The 17,723-nt window shown below is 36.5% G+C and overlaps 1 protein-coding gene across 1 annotated transcript; it reads right to left on the reverse strand.

Moving 5' to 3' along the window:
* Positions 1-11,423: 11,423 nt before the first annotated feature.
* Positions 11,424-13,973, reverse strand: LOC125215902 (5-OH-xanthotoxin synthase-like). The gene is made up of 2 exons (XM_048117485.2): positions 13,094-13,973; positions 11,424-12,129 (listed from the first exon to the last, which is right to left on the reverse strand). The coding sequence occupies exons 1-2, from the start codon at positions 13,952-13,954 to the stop codon at positions 11,515-11,517; spliced, it is 1,476 nt and encodes a 491-aa protein (XP_047973442.2). The 5' UTR covers positions 13,955-13,973; the 3' UTR covers positions 11,424-11,514.
* Between the last annotated feature and the right edge of the window lie 3,750 nt (positions 13,974-17,723).

The raw sequence follows: 17,723 nt of genomic DNA on the forward strand, positions 1-17,723 counted from the left end.
TGGAAGGGGGCCTACACGACCGGCTACAAGTCAAAGAACCCCACGATAATCCTCGAGGCCGTAGCTGATTACCGGCTGTGGATCTGGCATGCGTATTTTGGGGTAGCCGGGTCGAACAACGACCTCAACGTCCTGAACTCGTCTCCCCTCTTCAACGAGAAGTGCCAGGGCGTCGGTCCAGCCGTCTCATTCGTGGCCAACGGCAACCGGCATGATATGGGCTACTACTTGGCGGATGGGATATACCCTCGGTGGCCGGTCTTTGTGAAGACGATCCGACAAACAAGTGATGAAAAGAAGGCCTACTTTGCGCAACGACAGGAGTCGGCGCACAAGGACGTGGAGCGCGCATTTGGTGTGCTCCAGTCTCGATGGGCGGCAATCAAGGGCCCAACGCGTTTGTGGGATGTCGGATGCGTTTCCGAGATAATGTACGCCTGCATTATCCTGCACAACATGATCGTCGAAGACGAAGGCGTACAACTGACTAGTTGGGTCAGTGACGATGAAGCCGGTCCAAGCCACGGAACGACCACCCCTAGTGTACGACAGGGGGTACCCCTCGATGAAGCCGGCCGACTCAAGGAATTTGCCAGCATGCGCCAAGTGGATGCTCATATTCAACTCCAAAAGGATATAATTGAAGAGTTGTGGGCACGGAGGACTGCACGACGATAGTTTTTTTTCTTTATTATGCATGTACTTTTTTTTTAATCTATGTAACTTTTTTAAATGCAATTAATGAATTTTCCCGTACACGTGTCTAAATTTAATTCCGTATTTTAATCGTAATTTTAATTCCGTAAATGTAGTATATTTTGAATTGTTTTTATTGCGGCTGGCCTAAATCTGACGTGGCAGGTGGTTTTTTTAGTGTTGCTGACGTGGCAGAGGAGAGAATGGCTGGCCTATGGCTGGCCTACGGCTGGCCTATGCACCATTGCGGATGCTCTAAGGGGCGGAGGGAATAATAGATAATTAAAGTGGAGATAGAGCGAAGAGAGAATAGCGTGGAGAAAACTCTATTATTATTTTTACAAAACGAGTGCAGAAAATGAAACGTCTCTATTAAGGCGGAACGAGGGGAAGTATAAAACTAATACTTCTTCCGTCCCACATTACTTGAGTCATTCTCTTTTACATTCATTTTGGAAAAATCATAATAAATACTTAGAGTGAAGAGAAAGTAAGATAGAGAATAATATAGATAAGAGTCTTCTCATTTGTATTCTCAAGTACTTTACTCTCTCTTCATTTTAACTATTTATTACTCCCTCCGTCCCACAAAAGATGTCACACTTGTGGGACGGCACGAGATTTTAGGAGGTTTTGTTTTGTTTGTTAAATGGAGAGAGAAAATATAATTTTTATATTCATGTGAGAGAGAACTTTTTCCAAAAAGGGAAATGTGACATCTTTTGTGGGACAAATTAAAAAGGAAAGTGTGACATCTTTTGAGGGACGGAAGAAGTATAATTTTTTCAAAACGAGTGCCATAAAGAAGTCACTCAAGTAACGTGAGACAAAGAAAACATATAAAAATAATACCCACATTTCACTAACTTTTTCAACCCACTCTCTATTATACTTATATCTTAAAACTAATATCAAGTTAAAAAGATTTAATTAATCATGCATGGAGGGAGTAGTTATTAAGGAAAATATGTAAATTAGCTAAAATTCTTTCGACTCCGATTACCCCACCGGTTAGCCTAAAACTTAAAAATTTAAAATAGGACCAATAATTTTTAGCTCAAAAAAGTTAAACCTTATATAGGGATGGCCTTATTGTGAGCGGATTGGCCTAGTTCTTGATATGAAGATAATTATATTGTCGATTCTTGAAAAATTTTACAATCCTATAGCACATGGTTCAAAAAAATGGTTTGACTTATTATTATTGGGCCTTTACATATATGGCTTAGAAGTGTCTATTGTTAAAAGCGGCCCACTTAAAGTTGTACAAACCGAATACTACTTCAAAGCGCAGCCCAATTAAAGGTCATATACTAATTTACGGAATGAACAAGTTTTCTTCATTAATTTCTTTTGAATCAAGATAACTCGAAATTTCAATTATCAGGTTCTCGTAATACACCCGTCCCTGAAAGTTTGTCACTTATTTTCATTTTCACCGGTCTCATAATATTTAACACATTTTATTTTTATCGTGTTTTGTAGTAAAACCCACTATGTAACACACCCCTTACTCAATTTATTAAACCGGATCACATTTTGATATGCTCAACCTTTTATTAAGAATTTGTCTTTCCATCTTGTAATTTATTTTTAAAACATATAAGCACACACACTATATTACATACTCCCTCCGTCCCCAATTAATTGTCTACTTTAGTTTCAACACAGATTTTAAGAAATGTAAAGGAAAGTGTGCTGAATAAGTTAGTGGAATATGAGTCTCATTTTTGTATATTAGTTTTATAATAAAATATGAGTAGAATCAATTAGTGGAATATGACACATACTTACTATTTATGGTAAAAGGTAAAAGTAGACAATTAATGGGGGACGGATGAAAATGACAAAAGTGGACAATTAATAGGGGATGAAGGGAATAATTAGGCATCCGCAAAAAAAGAAAAAAGAAGCAACAACTCACACACACAATTATATATATCTATAAATCCTCAATTACATGCCACGTACACACCACTGTAACTTTATCGACAAAAGAGACAATGACTTGACACGCTCAGCTGTTTACCAAGTGAGACCTCTCGCTACTATACTCCACAAGGGGAGGACAAAAGAGGGTGGACTTCGAAAAGCTCGTAATGTAATCGTATTTCGGAATATAAGCTGTAAGATTTCATGCTATGTCACTATGCAAAACAATCACTTTATTACTTGGAATGTGGTACAAGTCTATTCACATTACATCTAATCTGATATCAATCAGTATACCAATTTATATCATAACAATTTTGACAAATCATATAATAAGCATAATCACAATTATCAAACTGTACTTCCAACGTTAATATGTTACCTGTTTACCAAACCATACCTTCCACTTGCAACACAATATAACATACCAATCATGTTTGCTTTGTCACTTTCTTTTAATAATTAACACAACATATATATTGATTCATTCGTAACAATTTGCATAAATATAAAGCACATATATCTGATGCTACTAAATATACATTCAAATATACAGGGTAGATCTAGTATAGCTAAATGTCAGTACTGGGTTGTCGAACACGGGGAATAAGATTACCGACTGGCTACCTTCTACTAAGCTTCTTTTAGTACTCGGAGAAACAGTGGATTTTGAAAAACTTTTGAAAACAATTAAACTGAAAGTAGTAAGCGGATGATTGCAACACAAACTAGAGATCAAATAGACGAGATAAGAGAATTCCAAGGATGTGTGTTCACAAATATGGTTATACAAATTCCTCCTACAATATCCTAGCACAGTTTATACTTCGATAGAACGAGTCACACTAGTTATGCCCATGCGGTACAAGCGTAGATTACTAACACTAGGGTTGTCAATCCTGGATTTGTAACTCCTAAAAGCTCCTAAGACCCTTAAAAAGTTCTCACTCTCAATTAACAGTGTCGTTTTAAGGGAAGCTAATTGTAGTGTCTATTAAGTGGATCTAACTCGCCAACCTCCTCTCACGATTATGTAGCAAGTTATATTAAATCAGCATCGAATGTGTCACTCAAGCATGCAGTATTACCAAACAACTTAAGGAAGAAACGAAGTATAAACAAAACGGATATTAAATAGAAAACGAAATTTGTATAAACCAAGATGAGTTACTAACACATCCCTAGAATCCTATGAATTTAGTTACACATGATAAAATAATCTAAAAACATAGTTTGAAGGGAAAACAATGTAAAAATAAGAACTAAAGCGATAAAACCCAAAGGTAGACCCTGTAGCCTTGATCTTCACTTGACTTCGTCTTCAACATCTTGCACAGCGAAGAACTCTCAAATAATTTGCTCTAGAATTGTGAGCCAAAGAGTGTAAAAAGTGTGTTCTTGAATGAAGAGGTTTAGGGGGTATATATAGGGAGTAGGTCGAATCCTATGGATGGAAGGAAAAAGATTGGCTAATTTAGGTAAAATCTGGAGAAAATCTAAGTAAATTCGTGCACCGCCCTTTCGCAGCGGACCGCTGCACTTTGGCCAGCGGTCGCTGTGCATTGTCCGAAGCCTCTGCGGATTTGGGTAGCGGTCGTTGCATGTCCTGCAGCGGTCGTTGTGAATTAGTCCAGTGGCTACGGGATCTCTAGAGCGGTCGCTGCACACGTCCCAGCGGTCGCTGGGCGTCTTCAGACTTTTCAGCACAACTTTTTCGGAGAGGACCGTTTCAGGCGTAGCGGTCGCTATGGGCCAGCGGGCCGCTGAGCGTCTTGAACGCTCCAGAATTCCATTTTCGACTTTTTCCTATCTTTTTGACTCAAATATGCACAATTCTCACAAAGAATGTCAAAATACCAAAATAGATAAATATGTGAAATATGGACATAAATTGTGATTAAGACACTAAAAACAGACTAAATAAGAGCCCTAAAATAATGCAAAATCCGAGCGTATCAATATCATTCTCACATTTATAATATTTTTAGCCTCCAAATAATTCTATCAAGTCAAATAACCAACATATTCATTTTATTATCTTGAAACACTTTCGATAATGATATGCCACTTGTCAACCAAATTAATTCATGTAGCAGTTATAGTATAAATACGTCATTTTATTTTGACAACTTATCACTTTTTTATCAATCAACACAATATAAGTTTTTGAGAAAATCACTACTCTTTGGATCAATTTAGAACGTCATTTTTGAATCACATATAAATTACACACACAGCTCAATATAACATATCATCATGTCCATGTCACTTTATTTTATCAGACAACGCACTATATATATTTTGAAAATCATACTAAATGTTAAAATACAACCACCATTTCTCAAATAGATAACACATTCAGTCCGAAGTTAAGCTTAGTAATGGACAGAGGTACACAGACACTATAAGTAGCCCGATGAGTGCATCTGTCATATACGTCCGTAACAGTCACCGTAAATCTCCCATATAGCGTATCGTAAGACACCTGCTACATATTACTACCATTATAGGACACATGTTTCTATCTACATATCATATAGACCATCATTTCGGTTATCCAGAAGACGAATGATCAAATGGTGAAATAAATATTAGTCCTTTATCTCATAAAAATAGGCAAAATTTCATCTTTTTTTTCCCATCATATAGACATAGTCCATACTCCATACTCATTTATGGAAATATTTTCTCCTTTTTTCTTTTATCATCTATAGTTCTCACCATCCAGTACACCATTTTAACTATCTTTTGTCCTTCCCTCTTACTTTATCAATTACACAATAAAATTCGTGTCATAAAAAAGTCACCTGTTTTTATAGGATGGATGTAGTACTCCATCCGTCCCATAATAGATGGCATACTTGGAGAATGACACGAGATTTTAGTAGATGTTGTTTTGTGTGTTAAGTGGAGAGAGAAAATAATATATTTATAATAATGTGAGATAGCATTTTTTGTAAAAAAAAAAATATGACATCTTTTGTGTGACAAACTAAAAAGGAAAATGAGACATCTATTATGGGACGAAGGAAGTACTAAATTACTACACTTCAACCAATGCTGACCAAGAGATCTTGGTAGCCTTAAGTTTGAAATCTCTATTCATAAAAAGAGAGAGAGAAAAGTTTTCTGGAGAGAGAATTGACTTAAACTAGACTAAGTGAGAATAAGAAGTGTTTTGGTTTCACATGTCCCCAAGAGTTAAGTGAGAGTAATTTAGTACTCCATCCGTACGCCATTGGGAGTCCCGGTTCACTTTTACTATAAAGGGTAGGTGATTCCCACTTTTTCACTAACTCATTCCACTCACATTCTATTACTCCCTCCTTCCCATAGGAATTGGCCATATTTCATTTTTCGTTCGTCCCATATAAATAGTCACATATCCATTTATGGTAACCTTTTTCTCCTTCTTTTTTACTTTTTCATTTATGGGCCCACCACCTACTACACAATTTCAACTACTTTTTCTCTTTCTCTTTTACTTTACCAAATTACACATTAAAACCTGTGCCAACCCTAAAGGGCCAATTTCTGTGGGACGGAGATAAAACTAATATATAAAAATGGGTTCCACATTCCACAATCTCACCTGCTTTGCTTTATATTTCTTAAAATTTGTGTCGAACTCGAAAGGGACTCTTAATGGCGACGGAGGGAGTACATATTTTTCAATAAAAGATCCTCCTTTCGTCCCACTTTAGGAGTCTCGGTTAACCATATTTGAGTGTCCCACTTTACGAGTCACGGTTGAAATACTCCATAAATGGTAATATGCCCCACATTCCACTAATCTTCTTCCACTAACATCTTATTATAAAACTAATACTCCCTCCGTCCCCAAAGAATATGCACTTTGGATTCGGCACGGGTTTTAATGTAAAATTGATAAAGTAAGAGGTAAAGAGAAAAAGTAATTAAAGTATTGTTAGTGGAGAATGGGCCCCACCTAATTAGAAAGAAAAGACTTTCCAAAATTAGAAAGTACATATTCTTGTGGGACGAACTAAAAATGAAAGAGTGTATATTCTTATGGGACGGAGGGAGTATATTAAAGTAGGACTCACATTTCACAATTTTTTTTTCACCAACTTTATTTTAAATTTCTTAAAACACGTGCCGAACTCAAATGAGACTCTTAAAGTGGGACGGATGGAATATTATTCCTTCTTTTTACCCCCAAGGGTAAATTTGCATTAAAACCCGTGTCGAACCCAAAGTGCATATTCTTTTGGGACGGAGAGAGTAATAATTTACACATTTTTCTCACTCTTACTTTTCTCTCTCTTACTTTTCTCTCTTATTTTATCTTCTCTACTTTATTCACTTTATACTATATTCTTTTTACTTTTTTCTCTCTCTTTCTTTTTTATCTATTACTACTTAATACATTGAACATTTAAATATTTTTCTTAAACTCCGCGCCGAAAAGTTTCGACTCAACTATGAAGGAATGGAGGGAGTATGTTAATTCTCCCCTTCTCACACTCTCTCCCAGATTCTCTTTCCCCTTCTCTTTTCGCCGTCTACACTAAAATCCTATATTCCGCCCCCTATCCGGAAATCGCACCCTTTCCCCATTTCTCCCCCTCTCATGTCCATCTTCTGCCAAACCCTAATTTTTCTATGGCCGGATCAACCATTGTTGCCTCCTATTTCGCCGACAAAAATGGATGGAATATTTCACCGCCCCTCTATGGCTTGCAATCGGCAGCCATGGAGCCTGCAGGCGGCGGCAAAATAAGTTTGTCGATTAGAAATGGGGGAGGAGGGAGGTCTGTAAAATATATTGACGCCATCCCCACTGCGATAACCTCTAGGAGTGGTGGGTCCGGCGGTCCGGCCACATCACAAGGGAGGATGGGAGCGAAGAGTCAAGTTCTGGCAAATTTTCCTTTTCTTTATTTTTGTGGCATTTTTTGGTTGAAAACAAACATAAATTAACGTTCAAAAACAAATAAACATGACTAAAAAATTGATAAAATGAAAAACTGAATTTAAATAAATAGGAAAAATTAATATATTCCGTAAGTTTAGATAATTATATAGAGTAAATGATATTCATTTAAAGAGGAAATTAATAATAAATCATTCCATCACTATATTTATTTTATTTCAAACCCATTTAATATACTTTCTCCGTCCCTCATTAATTGGTACAATTTTTTTTTTCGTCCATTCCCAATGAATTGACACCTTTAAATTTTTAGTACTTTTGGCAATGAACCTCACATTCCACTAACTCATCCCACTCAATATTTTATTACTCTCTCCGTCTATGCCTAAACCTCTCATCAAAACCTCAACCCACTTCTACGGGTTAGTATAGCAGAGTAAAGGATCGATCCCACAAGGATGAGTGTAGTCTATACCCTCGCGATGATACTCTTGAAGGGTTGGTTTGCTACCACGCTTTTGTAGTTGAGTTAAACTAGACGTTAATTGAAATGGGACCAGTTCCTATCCTAACCAGTATGTCACTAAGTGCATTGTAATGCGAAGGGTGTACGTGAGTGTGTGTGTTGGACTGCTAGTAATCATGTGAAAAGTGAAAACTTAGAAAAAAAAGATACGCAAAAGTAAAAGGGAATAACAAACTGTGCTAACTAACCAACTACCCAGATATGCAGAAAAGCTGAAAAAGTAGAAGGACAAAAGTAAAAGTACTCCCTCCATCTGCGAATAGTAATCTCGTTTTTCCATTTCTGTCCGCCCGCGAATAGGAGTCCAGGTTCACTTTTACTATAAATGGTACTACGGTCCCCATTAACTCGTTCCACTCACATTTCATTTAAAATTAGATATACGAGTGAGACTCATATTCCACTAACTTTTTTCCACCCACTTTTCTTAACATTTCTTAAAACCCGCGCCGCCAAGAAATGAGACTCCTAATGGGGGACGGAAGGAGTAACAAAAAGCTTCAAGTGGTCCCACTCTCAGATTGTGACATTGTCTTCTCTACCAAGTAACAAAGACCAAAAAATCAAGGCTCCATGGATGAATGCTCGAAATCAAACTCATTGAAATTCCGATCTAAACCAGAGTTAAATCATGAACAAGGAAAAACTTAAAACCACATACTATTAATCAGCGGCTACGTAAACTGACCCACGTGCAAGGTGACGGGTGCAAGGTGACGGGAACGAAAAAAAACACAAACTCCATGCATTTTCAGAAAAGATAAGCCAATTAATACTTGTAGATACTTAATAAATTACTAGATCTAACTAACTAAGTAAAATGAAACATGTAAACCACCAGACTCAAGATAAAAAAAAAAAAACACTAGATGTATCTAACTAGACAGAAAGAAAACACAAAGTAAGTAAACTTGAATCGAAACCAAAGAAACTGCATTGCATTCACAATTGCAATACCCAGAGATGTACTTCAACACAAGCGATGAAATTCAGAAACTATAGCTAAGGCAATGATGAACTGGCTGGCTTGGAATGACGGACTTCCCCTTTTGGCAGGTGGCCGAAGGCTTCAAGTGATGACTTAACTAGAGAGTGAGCTAAAAGAGTAGAATGCAGCTAGACTCCAAGTATATCATTATGTTCTTCATGTTGATTTTTTATTTATAAGGCTGTCTGTCCCAATCCCTGAGGTTGCTTCTCTTTTCAAATGATAATTCTGTCCTTCTGAATAGTTGATCATCTATAGTATTCACTTCCTTCTCGTGCTCAAGCTCCACAGCATACATCCTGACCAGTTTGCACCCTTCTTGCGTCCGTTTCACTTGAATTCCTTCCGACCCTTTTCTTCCTGATTTTACCTTATCCTACACAGTTCAGGAACTAATTTTGCTCAAAATATCCAATTAAGCACGTTATCCCGATCAGTAACCAAAGCCTAGAACGTGACTTATCAGAGAGATCGAAAGAAAAATGTGTTAGTGAAAAATGAGTCACCTCATTAGAAAAAAATAAATTTCCTTAAATTGAAAGTTTTTAGTTTTAGGGGTCATACTAAAAAGAAAATAGTTTTTTAATTTTTATAAGACAGAAAGAGTATAAAATTAAGTTTAAAAATTAAATTCATATTTCACTAATATTTTCACTTGCTTCCGAAAATTTATGTTAAGTTGAATGATGGCAATTAATGAGCGATAGTGGGAGTACCTCTTTCTTAATGAAAAGTATGGCCTCCATTTCGATAGAACGAAGGGAGTAACCGTCAGCGTGACGACTATTGAGATATATGGCGCCGCTTAGTATATCCTGAATAAAATTGGTACATATTGTCAAATGATTTTTATTTCAATTAATTTTTTGAATTAAAGGTTATGGATGAAGAATAAATTTGATCAATATAACAAATCTTTGTTGATATAAATGTGTGGAGTTAAATAAAGCAAGACTCCATTAATTAGTGTGGAAACTCACCTATGCATTGGTATTTTTGTCTTTTTGTAAGAGCGGTTGCTTGTGGGACAGGTGAATGGGAACTCAAACTGACTACGTAATTCACGTTGCCACGTTGTTGAGACAATTCCACTAAAAAATACTTCCTCCGCCCCAAGGAAGATGAACCCTTTCTCAGATGGCACGGGATTTTATGTAAATTTATTTTGTAGGTTAAGAGGGGAGATTAAAGTAAGAGAGAGAATAAAGTAGAGATAAATGTGTTTCCATTTTAAGTAATGAGTCATCTTAGTTGTGACAAACTAAAAAGGAAAGTGGGTCATCTTCAATAGGACGGATGGAGTACTCCATTCGTTTCGCGTTTCTGTTCTGAGTTAAATAAAGTTAAAATACTCAATTCGTTCCGTGTTTCTGGTCTGAGTTAAATAAAGTTTAAATAAAATAGAAAATAAAAAAGCTGAAAAAATGAAAAGAGAATAAAGCTGAAAAAATGACTCTATTTCTTCGAATAGAAGAACTAGATAGTTTCATATACGTTAAACAAAAGTAGTAGGTAGTTCCATATACGTTAAACAAAAGTACAGATTCCCTTTTCCATTTGCAAAATTTAGTTTTTCAAGTAAATTAAAAGCTATTGAATATGGGTACATCTATAACTAATAGGTGTTGGTGCATTGTGATAGAAATTTATATGATTCTCTCTTAAAATTTGATTGGTAATAGAAATATAGAATGAGTGGTTTAAAATTAAATTTAAATAATGGTTTTATTTATTTTTTATATTAACTTGAGATATAGTATAATTTTTTTTACTTTACTTTCTATCGTTTTATCTTAAACCTTTCAAGATTAAAGGTACAAGTCTTGGCCTTTATCTTGATTGGATTGGATTAGTCCTTATTTGAACCGCACAGAAGGTTCTCTGTTGAACAATACCAAATTTAATCTTGTATATAAATATGGGTCAATCATTTTTTTAGTCCAAATACCCTTAAAGATGAAAGGAACAGATTTTGGCCTCAATCTTGATCGGATTGGATCAGTCCTTATTTGAATCGCACCAAATTTAAAGCTCGTATATAATTTTTGGTTAATTATTTTTTTAGCTTTAGTCCAAATATATATCCGTGTCAGTGAAATTTGGCTCTACTTCGGATATAATTCATAGGGTTCCCCACATTAAATTTATATAATAGTTTCATTTCTTTCTTTACGTCAGATGTGAGATATTACTATCGTTAATTTTTGGTTCATTTTCCAACAAATTGGTTACGTAATTTACAAGAATGGGCATTTACCAAAATTCAAGCAATGTTTCTAATGTAGGCTTAATGGAAAGTGAGTATTCAACTAAACTTACTTTTCGTTCTTCTCTTTTCAATCGTAATCAAATCGTAAGCACTTAAGTTGTTCTACTAATATATATACACAAACCAAACTTTAAGTAAGTTCTTAATTATTCTTCACATATACAAGATACATACCAAGTGTAGATATAAATTAAGCATAAAAATTACTACCCATGTGTTCTATTAATAGGCACAAGACAAAGTGGATGTTTCTTATGCATGGTAAGCCCAGGCAAAACCTGAGTATCAATATCTTCTTTGGACACTCCGGGCGGAAATTCCCAATCGAACGAGTGAAGGAGGTTCGCAAGTGTGAGCTCCACCGTTGCAAGCCCCATGGCTATCCCGGGGCACCCTCTTCGCCCCGCCCCAAAGGGGATCACTTCAAAATCCGTCCCAAGGATATCGATGCTTGAATTCAAGAATCTCTCTGGCATGAACTCATCTGGATTTTCCCAACTCTCTGGATCTCTTCCAATCGCCCACGCGTTTATGAAGACTAGTGTCTTAGCCGGGATCGTATACCCGTTTATTTTGCAATCAGACATTGATTCTCTAGGCAGTAGGAGTGGTGCTGCTGGGAACAATCTCAAAGTCTCCTTGATTACTGCCTTGAGATAAGCTAGTTTTGGTAGATCATCCTCGTTCACTTGTGTTCTGTCCCCAACTAACTCCCTTATTTCCTTCTGCAATCTCTCCATTGCTGCTGGTTTTTTCACTAGAGCTGTCATGGCCCAAATTACCGTAGCTGCACTTGTGTCTGTAGCGGCCACAAATATATCCTAGTTTAAGAGAAAATCAGAGTAAATCATTAAGGATGTGCATCTTGTTGGCAAATGAAACAAATTAGTATAATAACATTTGCATAAATCTTAAAAGAAACTAAAAATTATTATACAGGTCTTATAAGTCACTCTGTTTATCACTCCCTCCATCCCACATAATTTTACCCAGTATTCCATTTTAGGCCGTCCCACATAATTTTACCCATTTCACTTTTACCATTTTTGGTAGTGGACCTCATATTCCACTAACTCATTCCTACTCATATTTTATTATAAAACTAATACTTTAAAAGTAGGACCCACATCCCACCAACTATTTTAACTCACTTTCCATTACATTTTTTAAAATCCGTGCCGGGTCAAAGTGTGTAAAATTATGTGGGACGGAGGAAGTATTAATTGATTTCAGAATGGAACCCTACTGATTTCTATCATAATATCATATCAGAGTGGATACTTGAATGTGAGTTAAATATAATTGACCTCGTAGTTTATTTGGATTGAAGATGAAAAAAAATAATGATTCAGTTATAAATCTGGGTTTAAAATTTATAGGCCAGTTTGATAAAGTACAGATCCAACCCAATAAAAAAAATCTAGCTCCTATAACAATATCCCATATTAATATAAAAGGAACTGAAACTATATACTCCCTTCATACAAGAAAATAGTTCCATTTATAGACGGCACAAATTTTAATGAGAAATTGATAAAATAAGAAATGTGAAAAAATAAATAATGTAAAACAGATATAGCAAAAAAGTGGACAAAGTATTTCATAAAAATTTCGGATTTTAAAAATAGAACAATTTTTCTTGGACCAAGGGAGTGAATCTCATGGTTCACTGATTTTATTACTCATTATTTTTAATATGCAACACAATGTATTTCTATCATATCTTTAATAAAACAAATGGTGTGTAAAAGACAAAAATACTAAAAAGTAAGTATGTATGGTTACCATTAGTATTGCCTTGACATGATCCCACGTGAGAGTGGTAGAGCTTGAATTTTCATTCTTGAGCTGAATCAAAAGATCTAGAATATTCGGATTCTTGAAATGAGGCCAACTCGGATCGAGATGCTCACAAATCAGCTGCTCAACGAAATCATCCATGTCTCTATAAATCTGTTCAAGCCTAGCAACCATCCCTCTCAGCCTATCCACCCACCCCAACCACGGAAAATAATCCGACACAAACGCAAAACCCGCCTGCATCGCCTGAGCCTCAATCATAAGCACATCGAACCTCTCCCTCTTCGAATTCCCCTTCCCGAACGCAATCCTGCAAATCAGCGTGCTCGTCAGCCCCAGCATGACCGCGGACAGGTTAACCACCCGGCCCGAGTCCCGGGAGAGCTCTCGGGTCATGCCGAACACCTCCTCCTCCCGGACGGGCCTGAAGGACTGGACGCGCTTGTTGCTGAGGAGATGGACGACGCAGATCTTCCGCATCTCCCGCCAGGAGTGGCCGTAGGGGGCGAAGGCGACGTCGAGGCCGTTGTAGAAGAGCTTGTGCTGGCCGAGGAGCTTAGGGCGGCTGCAGAAGGCGAGGTCGTGAGTTCGCATCACTTGCTCTGCGATTCGGGGGGATGAGACGATGAGTGTGGGCTTGGAGCCGAGGTTGAGGGACATGAGGGGGCCGTAGGTGCGGGAGAGTTTGCATAGGTGGACGTGTGGTTCGGGGGTGGCGAGGTGGAGGAGGTTGCCGATGAAGGGGAGGCCGCGGGGGCCGGGCGGGGTTTGATGGGTTTTTTTGTGGAGGAGATGGAAGAGGATTGAAATGGGGAGGATTAGTAGAAGGATGAGTAGACTGGTCATTTTGGTGACTTAAGGTTTTGTGTGTGATGCAAAATGATTATATAAAGAGATCTTGTGTTTGTGAAACAGTCTCACTTGTCTTGTTAGAAGAGTGTTGTATGTGTGGCAGTGTATTTTTTGTTTTTTTGGAGATACGTGTCGTGCTGTACCTGTAACTTGAAATGACTTTAGTGAAATTAATTACCTTGATGACAAAGAGATGTGAGAGTGATATATTAAGTTGAGATACTGTAAGATTTGAAGTTACTCAAACAATTTCGATACAACCAAACAAGGGAACTTAGTTTAGAAAATTAATTTACTAGAAAAAAGAGTTCATTCAGTTTTATACTCCACATTACTTATTTTCATGACTGATATGAGATATTGAGTCCGTAATATGATATAGTCTAAACTTAATTTAGAAAATTAATTTATTTAAAAAAAAGAGTTCATTTAGTTTTATACTCCACACTAATTGTTCTGACAACTAAAGTCCATAATAAGATTTCACAAAAATATATAGTTTAAAAATTAATTCATTTGAAAAATAGAGGTCATTTAGTTTTATACTCCACACTAATTGTTCTGACAACTAAAGTTGATAATAAGATTTCATAAAAATATATAGAGTAGAGTAAAATATAAAATAATTACACCTCATAAATATGAATAAACACTAACTAACAATAGATTTTAGACATCTTATGGATCAGGAAGAAATTAACGGCTAATGTTTGTTTCAAGTCTATCTTGTGTCCCATTTGAGTGTCTTATTCCACAATTGCGGCTGTAGGTGGTTAGCCATTTGAGTGTCTTATTCCACAATTGCGGCTGTAGGTGGTTAGAGGCTAAGATATCTGTACATACGCTGGGTTGAGAATGAATCGAAAGAATCAAGTCTTTAAGTATGGAACTCGTAGTAAAATCTCCAATCATACTCTAAAAATGAATTTTGATGTAAAAATCTTTTCCGATCATACACTAAATTCAAACACATTTTTGGTGTCTTTTATGAAACAACACCAAATATAGTGTTACTGCAAAAATTTTGTGAGACAAAAACTCAAAAGTGGTGCAAATTTTGAATTTGGTGTAAATGATTGGAGTAAAACTACTTTTTGATATGACGTATACTCATAAAATGAGTTTGAGTTCGGTGTAAATAGTTGGAGATGGTCTAAGAATATCATACCTAGAATCCATTCGCTTTCCAATTTTAGTTAATATACCTACATATGATTCTTAGGAAGATTTGAGACAGATGGGTCCACCAACCGCGTCTGAAAAATAGGAACTTTGGAAGCGGCATGAGCTTAATGCAAAATTGATAAAGTAGAGATATGAATAGAAAAAATAAGTAAAGTAAAAAAAAGACAAAATAATTGGTAAAGTAAGTGAGAAAAAGAGAAAAAGTAGTGGAACTAGTGTGTGGATCCATTTCCCAAAGTTTAAAGTTTTTATTTTTAGAAAATGTACTAAAGGGAAAGAATTTCAATTTTTAGGAAAAGGGGTACATTTTCTTGCGTTTAGTGTATACAAAATCAGATTTAGAAATACGAAATGGGGACCCTTTATTCTAATAAAATGACGAAAAGATTCAAAAAGAGGGTAATATAGGGCTTCTTTGTGGAAGATGAGGCTTTATAGTAACTACACCCCCATTTCTTGGTTTAATAAATTAACCTACTTCCTCCATCGCGGCTAAGATGACACATTTCTTAGCCGGCTAAGTATTAAAGTAGAGAGATAAAGAAAGATGGATATTTTAATAAAAGTGAAAAAAAGTAGTTGAGTTTATTAATTGGAGAGAAAGTTTCCAATAAAGGAAATGTGTCATCTTAGTTGAAACAAACTAAAAAGGAAAACATGTCATCTTAAGCGGAACGGAGGGAGTAGTTATTAATACCACCTCATTCCGTAGATATATTTCTGCCATTTTGTTGAATGAACAGTGTGGCATCTTGAAATTCAAGGGCTCTGCAAAATTATCTCTGAAACACTGAACGTCCATAATTCTCAACAATTGAACCCATTTCAGGGTATTTTATGAAAGGCGAACGACAACCTAATATATAGTGAAATACTTTATTTTGATATTATTTGTAGACGTAGATACACATCATATTGAATCAGATCAATTATTCTTTCTTTCTTTTTTATATTTGTGATTATTTGTGTTATTTCATAACAAGTATTATAAAAATTGTTGTCAAGATTGTTATGAGGAAATTTGACGAATCTGATTTCATGTTTTGAAAGATGCGGTGTTGGGTATTTTAGTGTAATTGGATGAACTTGATTGATCAGTATTATCATAATGAGACATCATGTAAGTTTGGAGGTGCGGAATGCGCGCTTATTTGAATTCATTATGATGTTAGGGATGAAGCCCCTTAACAGATGGACGGGGGTCCGGGGTCAGCGCCCCCGGGTAGCGGGGTCCAAGAGGCGGCAGCCCCTGGCGGGGTCCAAGGGGCAGAGCCCCTGGCTGGGGTTGAGCTGTGTAAGAAATTCAACCAAAAATGTAATTTTTGTAAGTCAAAGGACTAGTTTGCAATTTCGGAAACCTTTGTAAAACAGTTAATTTCGGTATGAAATTAACAGATGCGCTGGTTCATCTTGTTAAAAACTGATCAATTCTTGTTTGGTTCGTAGATTCTTTTTCTCAGAGATCAACATAAGAAAGTTCTGATTTTCTCTGAAGTGTATCCGATCAAATATTTTGGTAGAATCACCGAAATTGATTTGATCTGAAAGTGATTTCATCACGACTTTCAGATTATCCGTTCTGTTTAGTATTTTGAATCTCCCTAACAAAGATCAAATCAAATTGAAAATGTCGAACAAGGAACCGGTGAAGGAAGGAACGAAAGGTTTCGCAAAATTGGATAAAATTGTTGGCCAGGATTTCAGACGCTAGCAAAAGAAGATGCATTTCATGCTGACGAATCTCAAGGTTGTGTACGTTCTGAGTACTCCCATGCCCGAGGCTGTTGAAAATGAAACTCTGGAATAGACGAGGAGGCGGATGAAGTGGGAGAACGACGACTACATATGTCGTGGTCACATCTTAAACGGTATGTCTGATTCTCTATTTGATGTGTATCAAAATGTTGAGTCTGCTAAGGAATTGTGGGAATTCCTCGAAGCCAAATATATGGCAGAAGATGTCTCTAGCAAGAAATTTCTTGTTGGTAACTTTATTAACTATAAAATGGTTGATACGAGGTCTGTCATGGAACAATACAACGAATTGTTGAGGATATTGGGACAGTTTTCCCAATATGATATGAAAATGGATGAATCCATTTCTGTCTCTAGTATTATTGATAAACTGTCACCCTCTTGGAAGGATTTTAAAAATAATATGAAACATAAGAAGGAAGAGTTGAATTTGGTCGAACTTTGAAGTGACTTCCAAATTGAATAGTCCATACGTGAAATGGAAAAGGGCTCTGTTGGTAATGCTAGAAACATGGTTGGTTCTTCTGTGAACATGGTGGAAGAGGGTGAATCCTCAAAGGCTGGTAAAGAGAAACGTATGTTTCAAGGGAAACGGAAGTTTCAAGGGAATAACAGTAAGGCTGGGAATAAGAAGCCTAAATTGACTTGCTGGAAGTGTGGCAAATCCGGGCACTTCAAGAAGGATTGTAAGTCTGGAAAGGGTGGAGGAAAAGTGAAATACGAGGCTGGTTCAAGTGGATCGTCATATATTTTATGTCACTAATGATCATTCTTCTGCCATATATTATTCGTTTTCTGTACCAGCCCTTAACATCCAAATCGG

This window comes from Salvia hispanica, chromosome 3 (assembly GCF_029641045.1).
Source record: "Salvia hispanica isolate PSC_SH4W2 chromosome 3, Shi_PSC_v1, whole genome shotgun sequence".
Taxonomy (NCBI): domain Eukaryota; kingdom Viridiplantae; phylum Streptophyta; class Magnoliopsida; order Lamiales; family Lamiaceae; genus Salvia; species Salvia hispanica.

Bases quoted from the DNA above. Each gene is read 5' to 3' on its own strand.
- LOC125215902 (XM_048117485.2), bottom strand. From the start codon at position 13,954: ATGACCAGTCTACTCATCCTTCTACTAATCCTCCCCATTTCAATCCTC. The intron at 12,130-13,093 runs GTAACCATACAT...CTCTTAAACTAG, and splicing joins ATGTCAAGGCAATACTAATG to GATATATTTGTGGCCGCTAC.